Source organism: Mus caroli, chromosome 4 (genome assembly GCF_900094665.2).
Source record: "Mus caroli chromosome 4, CAROLI_EIJ_v1.1, whole genome shotgun sequence".
Classification (NCBI taxonomy): Eukaryota; Metazoa; Chordata; class Mammalia; order Rodentia; family Muridae; genus Mus; species Mus caroli.
In genome coordinates, this window is record NC_034573.1 from 92,182,282 (window position 1) to 92,206,584 (window position 24,303).

Sequence of the window (24,303 nt, forward strand, 5' to 3'; positions counted from 1 at the left end):
GCCTCAATACAGGGGAACGCCAGGGCCAAGAAGTGGGAGTGGGTGGGTAGGAGAGTGGTGATGTATGGGGGACTTTTGGGATAGCATTGGAAATGTAAATGAAAAAAATACCTAATTAAAAAAAAAGAAAAAATGTAAAAAAAAGAAAGAAAGAAAGCAGGCTGAGCAAGCCATAGGGACAAGGCAGTCAGCAACACCCCTCTAGCTTCTGCCTCCAGGTTCCTGTCCACTTTTAGTTTCTGTTTTGGCCTCCTGCAGTAGAATTCTGTCTTAGTTTGGTTTCCATTGCTATGAAAAGACACCGTGACCAAGGCACTCTTATAAAGGACAACATTTAATTGGGGGTAGCTTACAGGTTCAGAGGCTCAGTCCATTATCATCAAGGCAGGAGCATGGCAGCATCCAGGCAGGCATGGAGCAGAAGGAGCTGAGAGTTCTACATCTTGATCTAAAGGCTATCAGGAGAAGACTCAGGCCCACATTGGCCAGACTTAAACATATATATGAGACCTCAAAGCCCCACCTTCACGGTGACACACTTCCTCTAACAAGGCTACACCTCCTCTTATGAGGCCACACCTCCTAATAGTGCCACTTTCCATGGGTCAAGCATATTCAAACTACCCCAACTGTGGCTCAGGATATGTATGTTAAACAAACCCTTTTCTCCCCAAGTTTCTTTGGGTCATGGCGTTTCATTCAGCATTGCAGTAGACACCCGGAGTAAGAGAAAAACCATGTGACTTGCATGCAGTCACTTCTGGCCTGGAGAGTCACACAGCTGCAGCTGCTCCTCCTGTGTTCCCACAGGCTGCACGGTGGTAGGAGGAAGAGTAGACTGCTGGGTCATTGCACACCTGCTCTGCCTCCTGCCTACCCCAGTGCTCAGGCTTGTACAAGGCCATGCTTTTGCTTGCACTGTAACAGCTGCCTACAGCTTGTTCAGACTGCTGAGACTAGCCATTTTCCATGCCACTCAGGTGGCACTGGTCACCTGAATCTGGCCTTCTCTAGTGAGGTCTGACCGCTTTCGCAATCTGTCATTCATGGAGTGAGCTCCCTCTGCCATGTGATAACTCATAATTCTTTTTTCCCCCATAGTTACTAATTCTTTTCATCAAACTCCTCCTGTTTAATCTGATTGGACCAAAACGTCTACCATGAGCCTTGATACATGTGCACACTTAGGAAACCATCACCACAATGAATATAATGAATGTCTAAATGTCTACGTGTCATTCATCTTCCCCTTCTCCTGACCCCAAGCTAATGTTCTGTTTTTTTTCCTCCATCCTTATAGACTAGTTTATGTTTTCTAGAATTTTATATAAGTAGAATCGCATAGTATATGTATATTTAAAATGTAGTTATCACTCAGCATACTTATTGTCTACATTTAATTGTGTGTTAATAATTTATTACTTTCTATTGTTGGGCTGTATTGGATTATATGGATATTCCAGAGTTTATCCGTTTACCTAGTGATGGACATTTGGATGATTGCCAACTTTTGGTCATTACAAATAAAGCTGCTATCAATTTTCATGTATAAGTCCTTTTGTGGGCATATCCTTTCATCTCCTTTGGATAAATATTTAGGATAGGGATGGCTAGATCATATGGTAGGTATAGGTTTTGCTTTTAACGGAAAAGCTGTTCTCTAAAGTGACTGTACCATTTTATAACCCCATAAGCCATAAGCGAAGGTTCCAACCTGCTCTGAACCCTGGACAAGGCACACCTTTCTAACAGCATCTCTCCTGTTTTGGGTTGTAGTGTCTGATGATGGTTTTAGTCTGTATTTCCCTGATTGTGACTGTTGCTCATCTTTTCATACCCCCCCCGCCCCGTTCACACATCTTTTTTCTTTTTGGTAAAGCATTTGTCAGATATGTCCCCCATTTTAAAGGCTGGGTTGTCTTCGTTTAGTTGATCAATGGGGAGTTCCTTGTGTATTGTGTCCGACCAAATGCTTTGCACTTATTTTCTTTCAGTCTGTGGCTTAGCTTTTTTATTTTTAAAACAATGTTGTTAAAAAAGACCAGTCTATTATTTGTGTCTGTGTGTCTGTGTAGGGGAATGCACACATGTGTGGATGGCTTTGGATACCAAAAGAGAGTGTCAGACACCCTGGACTGGAGTTACAAGCAGTTATGAGCTGACATAAGTGCTGAGAACCAAACTCCATTCCTCTGAAAGCAAGGCAAGTGTTCTTGACCACTGAACCATCTCTCAAACCCCAATAATGTCTCTTAAAAAGCAAAATTTGTCAACTAAATTTTTTTTAAAGATTTATTTATTACATTTATATGAGTACACTGTAGCTGTTTTTTTTCAGACACACCAGAAGAGGGCATCAGATTCTATTACAGATGGTTGTGAGCCACCATGTGGTTGCTGGGAATTGAACTCATGACCTCTGGAAGAGCAGTCAGTTCTCTTAACCACAGAGCCATCTCTCCAGCCCCTCAACTAAATTTTTTAAGTTAATTTTTCTGTCATTGTTAAATTTACAATGAGTAAAAGATTACCAGGACGTTCTCCTACATTGTCCTTGGTAGAACCACACTCCGTACTGGCTCAGAGCTAGCTTTATTAACTCCTACTGGCCTTGATTTCTTTCATATTGGTCGATCTGTTTGTTTTTAGCATGTGTCCAGTGTTGTGTATTTGTAGCGCATGTGTGGCTCTGCCTTTGTGTGGTGTACACAGCTCTATGTGTGCATGTGGAGGTCAGAGGGTATACCAGAGGCTTCCTTTATTGCTTTCCACCAGCTTGCCTTGAAAAATGGTTTATCTCTTAACAGGAGACTCACTGTTTTGAGGAGACTTGCTGGCCAGTGAGCTCTTGGGATCTGCTTATCTCGTACCCACCACCATACACCCACACACATACACACCCCTCACCAATGCTAGGATTGTAGGCTGCACAGGAATTCCAGCTTGGATTTGAACTCATGACTTCACTTTTGCACAGCGAGCACTCTTATCTCATGAGCTATCTCTCCAGCTTCCTGGTTTTCTTCTTTATGTGATTTTGATGACAACTCTTTTCTATTCATTTACAAATAGACTTCGAAGGTTAGAGAATCAAAATATGTGAAATCAAGATTGTGTCAAAAATTCAGATAGTATGGTGACCAAAGTCTTTTACTTATTGCATCTCGTAGTGTAGGAGTTTTAGCAGAAAAAGGAATAGTGATTTGTTGAATATGCATACCTCAAGATTGTATAAAGAATGCCTAATGTGGTGATATGAACTATTAATCCGAGCATCTCAGGCATCATGGGCAGGTGGATCTCTACAAGTTTAAGGCTAATCTTGTCTACTAGATGAGTTCCAGGCCAACCATGGCTACAGAATGAGATTCTGTTTCAAAATAAAAGACTTTATAATAAGTATTATTTATACTAAAACTTTTTTGTATAGTTGGCTTTATTATCTGGAAGAGAATATTAGCTAGGTGTGTCACATGTTAAACCTACATTCTTTTTTTTTTCTTGGTTTTTATCAAGACAGGGTTTCTCTGTGTAGCCCTGGCTGTCCGGGCACTCACTCTGTAGACCAAGATGGCCTCAAACTCAAATCTGCCTGCCTCTGCCTCCCAAGTGCTGGAATTAAAGGCGTATGCCACCTCTGCTGGGCTGAACCCACATTCTTAATCATTGATAAATCATCTAATATGCAGTGGCTGCTTAGTCTATGACAGGCATTGTGTCAAGCTTTTGAGAATCAATAACTAATTTAGCACTAGGTGGTAGCCATTACTGTGTTTCTTTGCTGATGAGGAGACTGGAGTACTAGGACCCAAGTTCCTGCAGCCAATTAAGAGAAGAGGCAGGATGAAAATCCACACCACCAAGCTAGAGGAATGGCTATAAGAGTGTGCACTATAACCACCCTGCCACATGCTTTCTCTAAGAAGAAAAATTAGTTTTATATTCCTGAACTAAACCCAGAAAATGCCCCAACAAGGGTCTCTTATTCAACAATGTCATGTCTTATTCAAAAATGTGCTTCCTGTAGTTCCTGACACCACTCATGGCTATATTTTTGAGTATCCTCAGTGATGATGGTCTGAGCTGTACATAAAGTAGAGGGGGAGCTCAGGGCAGAGGATTGCTTCCCGGTGTGACAGAAGCCTCAGGAGATCTCAGAGCTAGAGAAGGGAAGCTTCACTGTGTGCTCCTCTCTCTCTCTCTCTCTCTCTCTCTCTCTCTCTCTCTCTCTCTCTCTCTCTCTCTCTCTCTCTCTCTCTCTCTCATTAGATATTTTCTTTCTTTACATTTCAAATGTTATCCCCTTTCCTGGTTTCCCCTCCGAAACCCCCATCCCATCCCCCCACCCCCTGCTCACCAACCCACCCACTCCTGCTTCTCTGTCCTGGCATTCCCCTACACTGGGGCATCAAGCCTTCACAGGACCGAGGGCCTCTCCTCCCACTGATGTCCCACAAGGCCATCGTCTGCTACATATGCGGCTGGAGCCATGGGTCCCACCATGTGTACTCTTTGGTTGGTGGTTTAGTCCCTAGGAGCTCTGGGGGTACTGGTTGGTTCATATTGTTGTTCCTCCTATGGGCTGCAAGCTGCTTCAGCTCCTTCAGTCCTTTCTTGAGCCCCTCCATTGGGGACTTTGTGCTCAGTCCATTGGTTGGCTGAGAGCATCCACCTCTGTATTTGTCAGGCACTGTTGGAGCCTCTCAGGAGACAGCTATATCAGGCTCCTTTCAGCAAGCACTCCTTGGCATCCACAACAGTGTCTGGGTTTGGTGAGTGTATGTGGGATGGATCCCTAGGTGGGGCAGTCTCTGGATGGATCCCTAGGTGGGGCAGTCTCTGGATGGATCCCTAGGTGGGGCAGTCTCTGGATGGTCTTTCCTTCAGTCTCCACTCCACACTTTGTATCTCCTTCCACGGGTATTTTGTTTTCCCTTCTAAGAAGGACCAGAGTATCTACACTTTGGTCTTCCTTCTTCTTGAGCTCATAAAACCATATACACTGAAACTAATAGAATAGAAAGTGGGGAAGAGCCTTGAGCACATGGGCACAGGGGAAATTTTCCTGAACAGAACATCAATGGCTTATGCTCTAAGATCAAGAATTGACAAATGGGACCTCATAAAATTGTAAAGCTTCTGTAAAGCAAAGGACATTGTTAATTGGACAAAACTACAACCAACAATTTTGGAAAAGATCTTTACCAATCCTACATCCGATAGAGGGCTAATATCCTATATATACAAAGAACTCAAGAAGTTAGACTCCAGAGAAACAAATAACCCTATTAAAATGGGATAAAGAGCTAAACAAAGAATTCTCAACCGAGGAATATCGAATGGCTGAGAAGCGCCTAAAGAAATGTTCATCATCCTTAATCATCAGGGAAATGCAAATCAAAACAACCCTGAGATTCCTCCTCACACCAGTCAGAATGGCTAAGATAAAAAACTCAGGTGACAGCAGATGCTGGCAAGGATGTGGAGAAAGAGGAACACTCCTCCATTGCTGGTGGGATTACAAGCTTGTACAACCACTATGGAAATCAGTCTGGTGGTTCTTCAGAAAACTGGACATAGTACTACCAGAGGGCTCAGCTATACCACTCCTGAGCATATACCTAGAAGATGCTCCAACATGTAATAAGGACACATGCTCCACTATGTTCATAGCAGCTTTATTTATAATAGCCAGGAGCTGGAAAGAACCCAGATGTCCCTCAATAGAGGAATGGATACAGAAAATGTGGTACATTTATATAATGGAGGACTACTCAGCTATTAAAAACAATGAATTCATGAAATTCTTAGGCAAGTGGATGGGACTAGGAAATATCCTGAGTGAGGTAACCCAGTCACAGAAGAACACACATGGTATGCACTCACTGATAAGTGGATATTAGCCCAGAAGCTCAGAAAATCCAAGATACGATTCACAGACCACTGTGTTCTCTGATCTGTTTGTGTCAATACAAGCCTGGCAAAGGCAAGGACGTGGTTGGGGGAAGCCTGCAAGAGAGACATTTCAGTTGCTTGAAGTCTTTCTCCTAACCTACCACAAGACACGAGGCAGGAGTGATTAGAGCAGAGAGAGAGAGAGAGAGAGAGAGAGAGAGAGAGAGAGAGAGAGAGAGAGAGAGACTGGTGTGGGCTTAAGTCCAACCTTGGGCTGGTTTATCTGGGCTCCAGACTTGGTTTTTGGCAGCTTTGTGACTCTGGGTGGGGAGGGTTTATCTCCCTGAATGCCACAGCTCTTTTATGTAAAACTGTCCAGGAGGGTGCACCAGCCCATCTCCACAGTCTTTTGCTGCTCTCACATTCCCATGTCTATGATTCTGTGATTAAGTCCCTGGAAGGTTTAAGTACTGATAAAAGTGCCATTAAGTTCTGTAGACTCAGCAGTGGCAGCTGTCTGTTACCTAAGATACCTGGTCCACTGGGGGTTGGGAGGTCAGGGGCAGGCTGTGAGGACAGGAAGGCTTCCTGCCTGACAGCTTTTGACACTATCATGGAGGGAGAGCCACCTGTGCTGTGCATGATAATTGAGTTTCCTCTGATTTCTGGGCCCCAGCATACCGAAGCCAACCATGAAAGACACTTTCCCAACAACAGGACCTTCTGCAGTAAGTTCCCCAGGCAAGTGACTGAAAATAACGGAGACAGGACCGAATGGGTCACAAGCAGTGAGACTTGGAAGACATACCGATTTGTGGGGATGAACTGGTTGTCCCAAAGGCCTTCTGCCGATCATTCCCTGACCTGAGGTCAGACTCACAGAAAGAGGGAAAACCATTAAGGCAGCTGGGGCTGGCTCTGGCTTTCGAGTCTTAGCAAAGAATAAGTGATTATTTCCCCCACAGGGGCTGGTTTTTCACCTGCCTGAGGGCCCCGGGCTGGAAGTTTAGAGTCTGTGACTGCTGGGATGCACATTGCCTATTGCTCACGTTTCTGCTCTCCCAGCCTGCTCTCTGTGGAGCATCGGAAGCACGTGGGACAAATAAGACAAGGAACTAATTAGATAAAAAAAAAATTCTTCAAATGGTGGTCTAACTCTTGTTCACGGATCAAGTTCTTCTGGTTGTTGTTTGAGGAACCCAGGCAACGGAGACAGTCAAAACAGAATTCTTATCCCCAGCAAAGTGACAGCTCGTTATAAAATCCTAAAGCTGAGTCCGAGAGGCAGCGGTGAGAATGATCCGATCTAAACTCATTTACAGAGACCTTATAACATGTGGGGCTTCAGTTAAGGTCTTTCAGCCTCCTCATGGGAACAGGTCTGGGTATTGGCTTTGCCGTCCATGGTTCATAGGGAGTGTGGACAAGTCATTCATTTTCTTTCTGCAAAGCAATATTTTTTAAAAATATTATCATTAGTAATAATAATAATAATAATTTACTTATTTACTTTACATCTCACTCACTGCCCCCTTCCTGGTCACACCCTCCCACCATCCCTCCCCAACCCCTTCCCTTCTCTGAGCTGGTGAGGGCCTCCTGGGTAACCCCCTACCCTGGCATATCAAGTGTCTTTGAGGCTAGGTGCATCCTCTCTCACTGAGGCCAGACAAGGTAGCCTAGCTAGAACATATCCAGGCACAGGCAACAGCTTTTGGGATACCTCCTACTCCAGTTGCTCAGGACCCACATGAAGAGCAAGCTGCACAACTGTTACATATGTGTGGGGAGGCCTAGGTCCAGCCTGCGTATATTCTGTGGTTGGTGGTTCCGTCCCTGGAGAGCCCCAGGGGTCCAGGTTAGCTGACTCTGTTGGTCTACTTGTGGAGTTCCTATCCCCTCAGAGGCTGCAATCCTTCCTCCTATTCTTCCATAAGATTCCCCTAAGCTCCATCTGCTGTTTAGCTATGGATGTCTGTATCTGTCTGAGTCAGCTGCTGGGTGGAGCCTCTCAGAGGACAGCCGTGCTAGACTCCTGTCTCTGCACACCAACTTTTAAGACTGCAATATGTCTCACTGTCTATAATGCAGCAGGCAAGCAGAAGGCACTTAGTAGGAAGCCAGGTGACCATGGACAGATTCTGAACATCTTTGTGTTCTGGGGAACAATATTGACAGGGGTCCTTAGCTACTCTTGCATCCTTGGAACCCAAGTCAGCCTGGCATACAGTGGGTGCTCACTTTATATGATCCAGGGTGTTCTTGGCACTGAACTCCTAAGAGCACTTATGAATTACAAAACTAATAAACGGCAAACCAGGAGAAAAGAATAAAAACACTGTAAGTAATGTAAAGAGGAGGTAATAGACTTGCTTAGCTGAGCGAGAGCAAGAGAAATACACCGTATGTAAACAGAACACCTATGTGATATAAAAATATTAAAAAGACAAACTGAAATATTACTCTATGTTCATGTTCAGAAGGCAGAGAAACAACTTTCAGGAGGCCGGGGGACAGTGACAATAAAGAACGAAGATGGATCTTCTCTTAATGTCCTAAAAGAAGCAGATCAGATGAGCTTGGTGTAAATGTAGTGGTCCTAGGATTAAAAACAAGAAGACACATGAGTCACTTGTATTTGGACTCCCCCTTAAGCAACTTTTGGAAAGAAGAAATTAAATGGGGCACGGTGTAATATCTGTACATGTTCCCTCACCCAAGGCAGTGGCAGAGAAAGACAGTTAAAATCTGGGCTTCCTAACTTATCCAGTCACACTTTACACTGGAAGCCCGCCTCCCTAAAGACCTTCTCCGTCAAAATGTCTCAATGGTCCCAACAACATCAATGGCTGGTCCTCAGAGAGTGGGGGGTGAGGGGGTGGGGGTGGGGGAGGAGGGATGATGGGTTTACAGGAGGTGTGGTAGCTGCTTTCCGAGATGCCTTGGAAGGTGCGAGTCCAGGAGGCAGCAGCAGAGGGCGCTGGGACCCCGGCCTGGGCCCGCCTCTGCCATTGGTCAGGGCTGGGGCGCTGGGTTTTGGAGTTGGTGGAAAGTGACAAGTTGGGCGAGAAGAGAGATCCTGGAGAGCTAGAGGAGCCTCGGCTTAGTGAGCCCCGAGACCGCAGCTCCAGGGACTGGGCACGCTCTTCTGCAGTCGGAGCCGGAGACACACGGTTTGCTAGAGCGACACAGAGAGCCTAGGACTGAACGGCCGGCCGAGTCAGGGCTGCTTCGGAGTACCGACCCGGAGGAGCCGCGCTCCCAGGTCCAGGGCGGCAGAGCGGAGACGAGGGAGCAGGTCAGAGGGACAAAGAGTTTTGCAAAGGCCCCCCGGTGTCCTGCGAGTGCCTGCGGCAGGACGAAGTGACCAGGAGCCCTGGGCGAACCCGTGGATGTTCTGCGCGCCGCCAGGGAGCCGCCAGCACCGCCACGAGAAGAGGAATGCACCGGCCGCGCCGCCGCGGGACGCGCCCGCCACCGCTGGCGCTGCTGGCCGCGCTGCTGCTGGCCGCACGCGGGGCTGCTGCCCAAGGTAAGCAGCGCCCGCGCCCGGGTTACACCGTCCGCCCCCCAGAGCTGGGTGCCCGGTGAGCGCCTCGCCGGTCCCGGAGCCGGTCATTCGGCCGCCGCCTGCACGGGCCGCCGGAGGGAGGCCATCCAGGACTCTCTCTGAAGCTCGGCTGCGGGCTGGGCTCTGGGGGACTGGTCGTAGGCATCCAGCTGTGGTTGTCAGTGCTGACAGGAAGTGTAGAAGAACTTTGGAGGTGGTGTGTGTGTGTGTATGTGTGTGTGTGTATGTTGGGGGAGATGCTGATCCTTTGCCTATCTCTTTCTGGATTCCTACCGCACCCCAACTGGGGTCCAGTTTATCTACTTCTCTGTCCCAGAAAGAGTTTGTATTTTCAGTGGCGCCTCCGACAGAGCCCAGGCGGTTCGCGAACCCGTACAAACAAAAGCCCTGTACTCCCAGGACTCCCTTGTCCTTGCGTCTTCTCTGCTTGGTGTTCGGAGCCTCCCGCCCTCTAGAGGGTCATCCTGGAGACCAAAACCTTTGCTCCTCCGCTGCTACTTTGTGCAGTTAGAGGCGGCCTGCTGCTCCAAAATACTCTGGACTCCGGGTGTGCACGTGTGCAAGTGTGTGTGTGTGTGTGTGTGTGTGTGTGTGTGTGTCGAGGTGGAAGAAAGAGAAGTCATCTAATGCATACTCGATTTTGGTCATCTCCAGAGACAATCGCTACAGTTAGAGAAAGCCTCCACCGGCAGCCGGAGCGTCTTAGTTCCCTGCGGGAAGCTTGGATCCTCGCTGGGTCTGAGCCTGCACACAATGAGAGGGAAGAGCCCGCTGCGCCTGTGGAGACAACCAATTCATTCTTTGGAAGTTAGAGGGGGAAAGTTGATTAAAGTCTCTGGGGGTCTTGGGCCTCACTTTTAACATGCATCCCTTGAGGGGGTGTTGGAGCCCCTGGACTCTTCCCGCCCCCACTTCCAGCCCTTAGCCTCTCTAGATAAACAGGTCCCTCCTCTTTACCATTCATCTTTAAGGCAGTTAGGGAAGATTCTAGTTTACTGAACAGCTGGGGAAAAGAACCATTCACTGAATGACAGCTGAATGAGTTTCTACTAAAAGTTAGGGGTGACTTTCTTGGTACAAAGCTCTCAGCAAGGAAGCTGGATGCGGATTTTGATCTCCTGGAGGTGACTTTGGGATGGGAGCAGCGCTCACCCAACAGAGTTCTGAAGTGTCCTTATTCTAATCTAGAGGCTCCACGGGGGGGGGGGGGTGAATACAGTTTCTAATTTCCATTAAGATGCACATCAGCAGGGGTGCTCTATCTTAAGGGAAAACCCTGATGAAATGTAAACAGTTTGCTCTCCTGGATGTTTTGCTTGGGGATGCCAAACATCTGGCTCTTCGCCACTACACCTGGGTGAAAAGCAGAAAATGGGGCCGTGCTGCCGACCCGTGTCCAGCGCAATTGGGGTGATGGTACCTATGGCTGGATTCCTGGCCTGGGGGCCTTGATTAATTCCATTGTTCCTGTGGGCTTCTTTACTTTGTCTTACCCTTTCATCAGCCAGTGATTTTGAGGTCACAGCCTCTGCTGATTGGAATGGGATGAGATGGGGGATGTAGGGGTGTTTACCTTTTTTGGTCATCTGTTTTTTAAAAAGCCACCCACGCAATGAATTTGGCAATGTAAAAACAATACCGTTGTCAGTAGCTACCCAAAGTCCTCCCTCCTTCCTGTTCCGTATTCTAATAATGGGTTCAAACCTGTTGCTGTCTTACCGTGTCTTAAATCCTTTTTCATTTTTGTAAATCTCTGTTCTGGCCTGAGATTCCTACGGCAACCCTGCCTGTCAATGGCTCAGGACATCAGCTTGAGAGGAGATATATTTTATCTATTAAGTTCTTTTTTTTAAAAAAAATTAAAAATGGATCAGTATTTTGGTATTTCTCTCATCCCTTTTCTATTTGATTGGCAGGGAGGAGAAAGCCTTTATGTACATAGTTTCTGACCTGCTACTTGTTGATCCTCCCAGCTACCTCCTACCTGCCCAAAGGTATAAACACTCATTACTGCTCCCAAGAGATCCAGACTGTTGGAACCTACCTGAGCCTTTCTCAGAACTGTGCTCATTCTGTGGTTTGGCTGCTTGAAGCCAGAGGGAGGTGTCCCAAGACTCAGCTGTCATTTTCTAAGTCTCCAATTGCTATGTCAGTAAGTGTCCGTCCCTACTTCACTTAGTATAGGAGTCTCCTGAGGGCCATGAGCCTGTTAGCTTTGCTGGTGAATTCATTGAGGGCCCTCATCAGTCAGCTTTAACTTTTATTAGGGATCTTTGGATAATCCTACCTTGATGGCAAGGGGGCACCACCCAGAGGCATGGGTAGAGGGTGTATGATCAGATTGCCTCTGGCAGCGCTTGCTCATCAGTGATTTACTTTATTGGAAAACACACTAGGCTGTTTTGTTTCTCCAATGGCTGGGATACTTAGGGGTTATTTTATTTTACCTTTGTATGTGAGTGTGTGGTGAATATACGCTTGTGTTTCTGTGGATGTGTGCACATGTGTAGGCATGATGGGTATTCCTCTGAAGCCAGAGGTCAGTGTTGAGAGTTTTCTTCAATCAATCTCTACCTTGATTTTTGAGACACGTTCTCTTACTCCACTGGAGGTCATCTATCTAGCTGGGCTGGCTGGGCTTGTCTATGCCTGGGGTTATATGAGTGATTCGGCTCCTCACGTTCATAGGGCAGGCACATTACTTGACTGTGACATCTCCTAAGACCAAGAGTTCTTTCAAAAACTCAGCTTTGATCTATTTTATCCTGTCTCCTGCATGTGAAAATAGGCTCCAAATTAGACTTTTAAAATATTTCTAAATGCATGTCACTTGCATCCAAAGGAACATTCTGCCTGTGGTTTGATGACAAGCACTTACACTGCTTCAAATATTAACAAAGCAAAACACAAAAACCAAAAGCAGTATAGAGCATACTATGGAGAATTGATACTTTTAAACCTTATACATGCTTGACATAAATGTCTATTTGCAGAGAAATAGACTATGTATATATGCAAATATATTAAGGGGACTACAGTTTTGCTGAGTGAGTGGAGGAGAGAAAACCTTTTTGGTTATATGTAAAAGTATAAGGTTATTTCCTTCACTTAGTTAAAAACACAGCCCACTAATCAGAGATTATTCATTTTCCATTTTCTAGTAAAAAGAGTAGTATTAGAGGAACCCATTAGCCAAGCTTAATGGCTATAACTCAGGCTTTAGCATTGACAGACCTGGGTTTGAGTCCTCCTTTTCATCCTGTAGGCATGATGATTGTGTTTCCTGAGACTTATAAGACTTAAATAAATCCACGAGTGTCATGCATTAGAGAAGAGTCCCCAGCCTAGAAATTAATTGAGAAATTAACTAAGGATGCAGGAAATTCAGGATGTTCAACCCTCCAGAAATAATATACAAAACTCCACATGTAGGTTGATAGACATAGGTTTATACTATGATCAGATTTTCCAGGAAATAGCAACACTGAAAAGATAGGGGCCATTGTGTAGTGACAGTTTTGGAATTTTGGTTTCTTAAAAACAACAACAACAACAACACACAGAAATATTATAAGAATCTGTTCATAGCAGCTGACTATGATTTGCCTCATGCTTTAGCAGAAGCATGATTTTGCCAGTCTTGGATAATGCTTGGAATTCTGGGGACATTTCAGAGGGCATATAAATGCTAGGGTCCCGAGAGCTGGTGGGTGGTTGTTGGTTGTTTAGGGAGGTTGGTTACAGTTTGTTAGTATTTGTGGTCAAAGAAGAAAAAAAAAAAAGGAAAAAAAAATAGATCCAAGGATTTTCCCAACTCCTCTCCCCTCCTCTATTCTTGTTGGGATGTGAAGCCAGGGAGATAAATAGTGGGAAAAAAGAACCCACAAAGTATCAAAGACCAGCCACACCATCAATTGTAGCAAGGGGAGATGCCTGGGCACTGAGGTGCTTTCCAGGGTAGATGAAAAGAAACAGTGTTGATGGTGGGTTCTCCGCCACAGCCCAGGTTCTCTCATGCCCCATGTTCCCTCCTGGTAGATGGGCTGGCAACTGGGCCTGGGAGAAGCTAATGAATAAAGTCCTGTGACCTCAGCTAAGCGTGCATCTCTTGAGCCTAAGCATCCTAAGGCACTCCTGTATCTGTAATTTATTCAACAGACACTTGGTGCAATCTGTTTAATGGGTTAGTTGCTGTTTAAAGGCTTCCTTAGAGCCGGGCGTGGTGGCGCACACCTTTAATCTCAGCACTTGGGAGGCAGAGGCAGGCGGATTTCTGAGTTCGAGGCCAGCCTGGTCTACAAAGTGAGTTCCAGGACAGCCAGGGCTATACAGAGAAACTCTGTCTCGAAAAACAAACAAACAAACAACACAAAACAAAAAAAAAGGCTTCTTTAGTATTAACTCACAGCTCACAGAACTCTCACAATTAACCCAGGGAAGGTGATGGTATAACTAGCTCATTGTGTGGATGGGTCAGGTTAGGCACTGAGATGTGTTAAGCTGCTTTCGCCAGGGCACACGGCCAAGGAATGGCTTTGATGGGTTTGTAAGCCCTGAGAGTTGGTGTTATCATAACTGACCTCTGTCCTACCTGGTCCCTCCTGGTTTAGTTCTTATACTTGCTTTCTTTTCATGTGTAGGCCAGAGGTGGTGCATCTTTAGGTTTCTAAGGGCTGTGGAAAGATGTTTTCTTTGACACTACCTAGAGAGTGTAAGAGGTAATGGGAAATGGTCAATTTCACCATTCCTACAGTGCTCTACTGCCTCCACCAGCCTTGTTGTTAGCTTAGACACAGACTGAAAATGCTGGGGATGGTCCAGGCCTCTTGGTCTAAAAGAATTGCATGTTTGCAGTGTAGTAATGCCACTTTGATGTGGTTTGAGGAGTGTGTCCAGTAGTTTCTTCCGGCTAGCTATGAGATGTCTTTTGATGGAGTATATGTGCGATTGCATTTTGGTGCATTACCAGGGGGAGAGGTGGAGGAAGGCTGATTTATTAGACAGCTATCTGGGAGAGCTGACTGCCAGCTCAGGATCTCAGTGAGGAGCAGATCCAGGCAGGTCCAGCTGTAGCTGGAAAAAACTTGAGTCTTCCAGGCTCTTTCTCAAACAGAAAGGCCTGGGCCTGGCTTCACTGATCCCCTGAGCTGTGATAGGAGAGATGGGCCCCTGGACATGCATGAGGAGGAGAAAGGAACAGTCTTTTAGGACTCCAGAAAGTTCTACGGCGTTGAAGGGGGAAGGGAGAGGGGAGTGCTTCGAAAATCTTTAACTAAATGCAGCTGCTTGTTACATGGAGTCTGACTTGCATGCCAGGAATATCTCAAAAGCTAACGAATACAAAATAAAAATAAACATCAGGAAAAAGGCTCACTCTTTGTTGCAGTAAGCTTGGTTGGGGTTTTCAGTTTGTTTAGGAATGGGATAATTGTGGCATCCACTTTATTTTGGTAAGGCAATGAATTGCGTTGGATGTGATGTCATCAGGATGTCCCCCCCTCCCCACCAGACTCCTTTCCCTGCCCCCCACACAACCCCCAGAGCACTCAGGCTCGGACATCCATGAGTCCCATGGCTCAGGCTGTTGCCCTTGAGTGAATTACACTGGAAGAGGGCAGATAATTTAATGGGATAATCTTGGCAGACCCAGTAAATTTCACACCCCATCTCTCACTAACAGCAAGGCAGCAGAAGGCTACAACATCCTCAGATGAAAAGGTTGTATAAGAAGGCCCTGCTTCACAGTAACTGTCTGTCCATAAATAAGGTTCTGCAGAGTTTTGATCCAGAATTGTTATTAAACACTGATAAGCCCGGCCTCATAATGTTTGGCCTCCACATTCTTCCCCACTTTTCCATAGAACCAAAGTTTTTTCCCCCTTATTTAAAAAAAAAAAGTAGCCTAGAAGATCAATCAGTTTAGACCGTTTATTTTTTCAAGTATGTACACACAGAATGGCCTTCTTTGATAGCATTTTAGAGAGGCGACATGGCATATGAGGAGGAGAAATGAACCCAGCAGCAGAATAAACCCAGATTTGAATCCAGTAGACTGCCATTCAAATTGGGACGTTAGCTACTTGGCTATATGTTAACCACACTCGTGTTGTTGTGACCAAATGCCTTAAAGTGACAGTTTATGGAAGGAAAAGTCTGTTTTGATTTCCATCATCAGAGGGATTTTAGTCTGTTATGGAGGAGGAGGTGGGTTGGACAGCTCTGTCCATGGTGGTAGGAGGGTGAGGTAGACAGGATATTCACACTGTGACAGACCGGGAATCAGCAGGTCAGCATCTTCCAAGGCCCATCCAGTAACTTACTCACATCAGCCAGGCTCCTGTAGAGCACAGCGTTCAGAATAGCATCATAAGCTCGGGACTGGCTGTTCAAAGCATGAACCTTTGGGAGACATTTCTGGCCAAATTACTAACCAATTTATTACCTTCTGATAATTTCCTGGTCTGTAAAATGGGGATTAAATAGTATCCAGCCTCGGGTTGTTTGTGAGAATTAAAGGACACTGGAGTGGAAAGCACCTGAAGGCACTATGAACTGGAAGAGGAAGTTGGCTGCCACCAGGATCCTGGGCTTCCTAGAGAAAGCAGAAAGTTGGGCTCCCAGTCGAGAGCTGCTATGCAGGAGATGCAGCTGAGCATCTTGGAGCAGCACTCTTAGGTTCCTCTGAGGGTCTGGAGTGCTTCGTTTTGTAAGGATCATATAGAGACCCAGATAGGAGCTGGTCTTAGGCCAGAGTTGAGATCGCCACGGGAGGAGATTCCACAGTGCTTTAAAAACAAAGGCTTCCCCAACCCCCAGAATCTTTAGAGAAGAACAACTCCTCCCTGATATTTGGCTCTGGTGGCCATTTAAAGATTCTGAGTGCTGAAAGAATGTTCATGCCAAGAAAGAAGAGTAATGATGTCCTGGGGGTGGGGGAGGGGGTGAGAGGAAGTTCTGAAGACAAGGTAAAGTTTGTTTTTCAACAGGAAAGCCTTTTTGTCCAGTCCATTTCAACTTATATTTGTTATATATTTATTATATGTGAGGTGCAGTGTCAGGGAAGTAAAACATTATCCCTGCTTCAGTGAGAGAGGGAGGAGGGAAGTCCTAAGCGTCTTGAACAGTCACTGTATCCCCTGTACCATTCTTTACAGTGAGACTTCTGTGTCTCAGTAGCGCTGATGGTTGGACCTTTCAAGTCTATTGACAGAGTAAGGACACTCGGACTCTGAGAGGCTGGGATTACAGCCAACCTCATATGATTGTTAAATAGGGATTTTGGATCTGAACCCAGATATTTTGATTGTCACATGTACCCTGTTTCCATGTCTTAGAACATGGAACAGACCTGCTATCTCCAAACACCAACCATCTGTCTAACAGGAGAATTCTAAAGGCTGTGGAAAGTGTCACAGATGCACACAGGGGGAGGAAGCGTGCATTTTCAGGAAGTTGGAGGGAGAAGGACAGAGAGAACACAGGCAGACTGGAAGCCCTCTGAACTGATTATGGAAAATGTGTACCACAGTTCCACATAGACATCAAGTGTTTGTTTAGCCAGCAAGAGGCCTGGGCAGAATTTTGTCTGCTTCTAAAGCCCTCATGTTCTTGCCCTGTGGCATGCCTTTTTTATGTCCTCTGGATATAGGAAGTGGCTGTGCTGTCCCTATATTGAAGGGGAGACAGACATTGAGATAATTTTTCTGGCATCTTTCCCTATAGCCCCAAATCCAGGCTTTTGATTGAAGGAGGGGGTCAACCACTCAAGTATGGTGCTCCAATGAGTCTTCACTAGTGACCGTGATCTGTACATTCCACAGCCTCTGGTCAGCACATCCCACTTTCCCCCTTCATTCACTAATCATGTTTGCTGTTACTGTGAGCTGAATATTCTGGTAGTTCCATTGGAGAGACAAAGTCGGTCACTGCACTAGAGAATTTTCTGAGCAGTAGATTTGTGGCAGTGCTTGCTAGCTGGCCAGAAAAATCTGTTCTCATCCCTTCTCTCCTTATAAAGTGAAGCCATGTCACTAAATACTAGCCAATGGGATGAGATTGGGAGGATCCAGTTCCACTTGCAAGATCCATTAAGACCTTCCCGGGAAGGTTGCTATGGTATCTTGAGAAGTTATGAGTTGGAGATGCCACCTGAAGGAAGGAGCCTGGGAGCTTCCCTTCTTTACTGCTCTGTGGTTGAAGCCACCTGCTGCTTCACTCTGGCTTGGAGTTTATGTAAACCAGGAACGAGTGTTTAATGTTATGGCTCTGATTAGGGTTTTCCAGCTATAGCTACTATGACGATTATACCTAACCAAATGGTATAAACCAAAGCATGTCCCAAGACTAACTTAGTGGATCAGGACCAGAATTTTTAGATAGAATAAAAGAGGCAACCTAGTTTTCATCTGATTATCTCCTATGGGACTTGGAGAACCTTTCTATAAATTAAACTTCTTCCTGAATCACTTGTGGCAGATCCTGAGGTGCTCATCACTGTGGAAAATCTAGAAGAATTGTGATTGGTTCTGGGGTAGTTCACTTTTAGGGGCAATAAAATAGACCACTGTGGCATAATTACACAGCCACTAAGTATAGAATTAACAGTGATGGAATGCAGCATCCCAAGAAGGGAGAGGCCCTTGGGGAGGATGTGGGCCATGATGTGGGAGCTCAGAGATGGAGAGAGTGGTCTAGAGGATGAAAGGTGAAGAGATGGAAGAGGAGGAGCAGTGTGGGACATGGTCCTGAAGCTGGCTGCTCTGCAGGACTCATTCAGGGCTGTTCTGGGTTCTTAGATGGGAATTAGCCATGAAGTGAAGCAGATCTCTAGGCAAGGGTGAGTAAAGAGAACACTTGGAGTGGCACTGGGTACCTGGAAGCAGAGAGGGAAGAGAGAAACAGGGTTTTACTCATATAACCATTTCCTTCCTTCTGCCAAGGGTACCCCAAGAGACTTACAGATGCCTTTGACAAGCAGCTCGCATGTAATAGTGGCTCTTTGCCTCTGCTGCAGTGGTTTGTTTTGCAGCACAAGCTGCTAAGCACTAGTCCCATTTTGCTTGTGCGATGAAAATCCTGGCAGGGGGCAGTTGTAATCGTCTGCACATCTGGAATGCTGCATTGCAAGTAGTAGTGGGTGTTCGTTTTGCTGTTAGGGATTGAACTCCGAGCCTTGAGCTTTGTTTCCAGGTATTCTCATAGCGATCTGCACCTCAGACCTCCGGGTTTTGCAAGTATTTTTAACTTGTCTGGTTTTCAGGGGACCCTCTGAAAGAAGCAGTAATTCATCACTCTCATTGGATTGAGTTGTTCTTTTCCATAGAATTGTTATTTTTTTTTTTACATAGGGAAACTGAGGCACAAAGACTCTCTTGTGTGCCTGTAGCAAAGCAAGTGAGAGAGTCAGGACTTGAACCTGGATATCTGGAAGCTGAGGCTTTGTTCTTAACCATGGTACCACTATAGCTCTGCTTTCCCCATCCTCCAAACTCGACTTAGTGATTAAAATTCTTGGTAAGATCCCTAGCCAAATAGCGGAGTGCAAAGAATTATAATTAAATCTCTTGATTTGAATAGAGTACTGGGGCTTAAGGAATTATTTCATATGCAATATTAACTTTAATTTTCCAACTAATCTAATGAAATTGGGGTTTTTTTCTCTCTCTCTCTCTTTCTTTGGTCCTCTGTTTTTAAGCCAGGCAAGTAAGGTTGGCAGCTTCCCCAAGGTCACTCTGTAGGTGGCAGGGTCTGTCTGAAGTATAGGCCTTCTCCTTAAATCCCATGGGCTGTTTTGCTCTGAAGGACTACTTGTGTGTATAATTCATGCCTCTGCTACAAGACAGGTTTCACAGTTGTTGACCCAGCAAGCAAATTTGCCCGATTCTCACTTGTCCCATCAACACGACCCTCAGATCAGCCATTATTGTAAGAAACAGTCTGGAAGTATTTGTGGGTGTGGTTTGGAACTGGCATTCCTCTAACCTAAGAAAGTTCCTGAGCAAATAGACTGGGACAAGTTAATTCAAAGCAAGGACTTTCCTAAGGGGCTGGTGATGGCAGCTGGTAGATCAGCCATGAGAAATGGGCCTTTGGCATTCCATGGGGCTTGGCACAGAGCATGGCTTTCCTTTCCCTATCTGGTCAGCAGCTCTGTGGCCTCTGTAAGATGATTTTTTTTTTCTTCACTTGAATGAGAGGCATAATGTAGTAAGCGCACCTTGGGAGTCTGGACAAGATGCTGGCAAGTGCTGGGCCTCATTAGTACCTGGCTCATTGGTCTGTGGTTGGTGTGTAATTTGCAGCCACATCCCTGAGAGCAACCCTCTCTGTGATTTTTCACAGGACAGAGTGGACAAATTGTCTAGGACTCAGATCTAGTTAGGTTTGCTTGTGTGACGTAGTCACTCACTTTGGAGGGAGACTCTTAGATCTACAAGTCTTAGGTTATAATTACATTTGCATTTCTCAAGGACACAGATGTGGGGCAAAAATAGACCTATTGCGTCAAATCCAAGACATTCTTGAAAGGCTCTTATCTGTTCTTCATGGGAAATCGACACTGTTTCCGGACGGAATGAAAACAGCCTGTTGTGTGCTTTCTCTACTTGAACAATGATATCCCAACTCTTGGATTTCACTCCAGCCCAGTGTTCCTTTTTTTTTTTTTTTTTTTTTTTTTTTTTTTTGTAATGTTTCCTTTCCCCGGAGGAGAGTGAATGGTGGCTTTCCTTCATCCCATTAGGACTTCGATATGATGATGGAAAGACCTGGCTGCAAGTGCAGACCTCAAGGAGTTAGTGCTTACCCTGGTGTGACTGCTCATAGGGTTGCTCTATGGGAGTTTGTCTGCTCCATATCAGTTTATGGGTGGCTGTAACCCAGCAGCAGCAGGCTTGGTGGTATCCGTGGTGGTGATTGTGCTCTAAACACCCCATCTGGTGCCTCTAAGCCAAGGGATGAAGAATTTCCCGTGGCTAGGTAAGCTTCACTAGGCAGGGCTGGATGCTGGGGTCTTTAGGTGTATACTTGATAAGTTGTATCCCATCAGGGACATAAGAGAGGAACTGAGCATGCTCAGTTCACTCTACCCACACTAATACCTAGACTACTGTCCAGGATAGATGTACATATTCCTGCAAGAAGGAGAGAGGGTGAGGGTAGGGGTGAGGGTGGGGTAGCAAGGTCCAGGGAAAACACCCTGGTCTCCCTTCCTAGAAGAAAGTTCCAGGCCTAGGTTAGAAAGCATCCCTCATTCCACAGCTGTAGATTGATTTCTTGACGATCAGTCCACTAGATCTCAGGGCTGGGTAGGTGTTAAAGCCGTAGGTAGGTCAGTCAAAATGCTTACAAAGAGCACTCCGGAGTCTCTGCCTAAGGACTCACATTTACAGAGTTCTTTAGCTAATGTGGGATGTGTGTTGTAGTGGCTTCTGGCTCTCAGATCTAGCACAGCCATCGATCTGCCTGCTCAAGCCAGGGCACTGGTGTGCAGCGGTAAGGGAGGAGGGGGTAAGTTCCCTCACCTGCCGAGTGATACCTCCTGTGTAAACTACCAGGTCGCCTTGGCTTCCGCTTGGTTAAATATTTGTTTAACAACCAACATGAATGCTGGGGAAATATATGGCAATATCTTCCCAGATGGGAAGTTTGCTGGTTTTTGTTAAGGAAGCAAGATTGATTCAGCCAAAATGGTCTGAGAGGACAAAGGCTGGCCTTTGTTCAGGGAGTCTTCCTGGTCTTGCAAATTTTCAGAATCTCCATCCCAGAGCATGCCCACACCTCAGCTCCCGTGGCTCCTGTCCCTTCTCTCTCGTTGAACTCCTGCTTGCCCTCCAGCCCCCAGTGTGTGCACAGTCAGCATCTGCTTGTCTTCTGTCCTCTCCCCAAGCTGTCACCTTCTGCCATTGTCACCATATCCACCATGTGAGTCCCTTTTACTCAGAAGTGGCTCAACACCCTGGCTTAATGTCCCAGTACGAGTCACAGTTGTTTACTGAGCATCTGCTATGAGCCTCAGGCTCTGCAATTCATTTTGTGTTTCATTTTCAAAAAGATGTTACATTTTATTTACTTTTGTGTGGTCATGCGAACCTGATGGGTGTGGAGGTCAAAGGAGAAGTAATGGGGAGTAATTTTTCCTCTCTCCACCATGTGGGTCTTGGGGATCCAAGTCCAGTTGTTAGGTTTGGTGACAGATACCTTTACTGACCAAACCATTTTGTTGGGTCTGAACTTTGTATTTCGTTGTGGAATCCCCTCTTTTTTTTTTTTTCCGCAGAATGATCGCCCTAACCCCATTCCTGCCTTCCACTCTGTCCCGGGAAATAATTCTCCATTGAAACATTGTGCTGTAAGGATTGCACAACATAAGCCATCACTAAGGGTTGGCTTGCAGTGGTCCCATGAGTCCCTCACTGGGATGGAGTCGGCTCTGGATCTCCCCAGGCAGTGCATGGATGGGCAGCTGAGCTGTTTGTATGGGCTCTACTGCCTTTCATGAGACCTCCTTGTGCCATAGAGATGGGAATAGCCCAGTTTTCTTGACTGTTCCTACCTAGAAATCAAGAGGCTGAGGCTGTTAGAGATTTTGCCCAGCTGTAATTAGGATGGTGTTTGCTCAGTAGCTACAACAAGGTGGCTGGGGCCACAAGATCTTTTGCCAACATCTCTAAGTCTGGCCTTGTAAGGAGTATGAAAGGGATGCTAGGATACAACAGAGCAGGTGTGGGTACTGGGAAGTGTGGAGGGGGTGCAGTAGGAGGGAGAACCAGGGAAGTTTCAAGGGAGGCTGTGCTGCAGAAAGTGTGTCTCAGAGAAGCGCCCACCACATTTCCTTAGGCACTAAGCATTGATGCTGGTGAAAGCACATAAGCTCATCTGCTGCCTGCTCTGCCTTATAGGTGTGTGTGTGTGTAAATAAATATGTGCTCTTCACAAAATGTCAAGTGCCAAGGAAAATAGAGTAGAGCAAAAGTGTCTGAGCATGTGATGCAGTGGAATGGGTGTCAACATGTTGTGTGGTCTGGAAAGCTTCTAGCAAAAGGGGCTGAAACAGAGGACTGGCTGAAGCATGGGATGGCCTCTGTGTCCGGCCTTGAAGCTTTTCTCAGTTCACAGCACAGCAGCAACTGCTCCTGCAGGCAATAGCTAAATTTATGTAACTGTCTGTTGTGTGCCTGCTGGTATTCTTGTGTCTGTCTTCAAAACACTGCTAGGCTGGAGAGATGGCTCACTCAGTGGTTAAGAGCACTGGCTGTTCTCCCAAAGGACTTGGGTTTAATTCCCAGCACCTCCATGGCAGCTTACACCTCTCTGTAACTCTAATTCTACAGGCTGATGGCCATTTCCTGGGCTCTGTGGGCACCAGACATGCACATGGTGCCTAGACATATATGTAGGCAAAATACAGATAACACATAAGATAAAATGAAAGAATGCAGTTAGGTAGAGCCCATTATTATACCCATTTTACAGATAAAGAAATGGAAAGTGCCTCAGCAAAAAGCGAAGGGGAGAGGGAGCAGTCTGTGAATGCTAAATGAGGCAGCCCTGCACAGAGGAAAAGAAAAAGAACTCTGTGTAGGTCTGGCCTGCTCCTCATCTGCTGTGTATTCCTGGGCAGATAGGCAATACCTCTGTTTCCTGAGCTTTAAAACCGTGTCTAGTATATAAAAATTCAGGCAAAGGCATTGCAGACTACCTGGCACCATGAAAGTGTCAGTTAACTACGACTGGTACGTTTACATCACTTATCAGCCCACCCTTCTGGAAAAGAGATGATGAGAAAAAAAGACGTTTGTGTCTTAACAAAGCTCCCCCTGTTTGCCAGGAGCTACATTTCCTACTGATGTCCCTCTGTTGGCTGAGTTCAGCACAGTGTCCAGCATCTCTGCTGAATTGAATTGAATTGGAAGCATCTCTGTGAAAGATAGACCTGTGAGGGAAAGCTGATACCCAGGACTCTTGAAATTCTAAGGAAATCCTTGGAGGTTCTAGAACTCCAGCTCCTCTCAAGCCCACTCTCTCAGAGGAGCTGTCTCTAATTTCATGTTGTGCTCATGACAGGTGTCAAGGAAAGTCAACCCCCCCTCCCGAGGCTCCCCCTTTAAAATCTCTGCATTTTTTATAGGGTACCAAATGGCTCATTCCATGTCTAGATGTCACATACAAAGCCAGGTTCTGGGAACCCAAGGACCCAGGTTCTAAGGATGGAAGTCTGGTGCTTCCTCCACCCCAGGAATGCCATTGGGAGGTGCTCAGGTTTCAGGTTTAAATTGGAATGTTTGCTAATGCCTCCTAGAACCTTCAAAGACTCCACAGAGGCAGTAGGTACCTCAGTTGCTAATGAGTGGCATGCATGGTTGTCCGGTTGACACTATATCTGAGGAGGGTGCCATCCTGTGTGCGCTTTGTTTCCCATGTGTCAGGGCCTCTCAAGGTAAGGTGCATCTTGGTTGGGCTGCAGTTTCCCCCTGGAATTGGATAGCAGCCTGCCAGGGCCTGTAGACTATGTCCCAGGAAGCTGTCCTCTGTAACAGAATCTAGGTCTATCTCCTGCACCTAGGGTTAGGCAGAGCTGCCCCGCTGTAGTCAGGCAGGGGTAGTACCTGGGTACTCTGAAACCTGAGCAGGAACACTACACCATTCACTCTTTTTTTTTTAATTTTTTTATTTTTAATATTTTTTATTACATATTTTCCTCAATTACATTTCCAATGCTATCCCAAAAGTCCCCCATACCGCCCCCCACTTCCCTACCCACCCATTCCCATTCTTTTGGCCCTGGCATTCCCTTATATTGGGGCATATAAAGTTTGCAAGTCCAATGGGCCTCTCTT

The 24,303-nt window shown here is 46.0% G+C and overlaps 1 protein-coding gene across 1 annotated transcript in view; it reads left to right on the forward strand.

Annotated features, from left to right (window-relative positions):
* The first annotated feature begins 8,908 nt into the window (after window positions 1-8,908).
* Window positions 8,909-24,303, forward strand: part of Ror1 (receptor tyrosine kinase like orphan receptor 1) — a 346,384-nt gene continuing 330,989 nt past the window's right edge. The window contains exon 1 of the mRNA XM_021160539.2: window positions 8,909-9,427. Coding sequence (XP_021016198.1) covers window positions 9,337-9,427 — 91 coding nt within the window. The 5' untranslated portion in view covers window positions 8,909-9,336. The remainder of the gene's footprint in view (window positions 9,428-24,303) is intronic.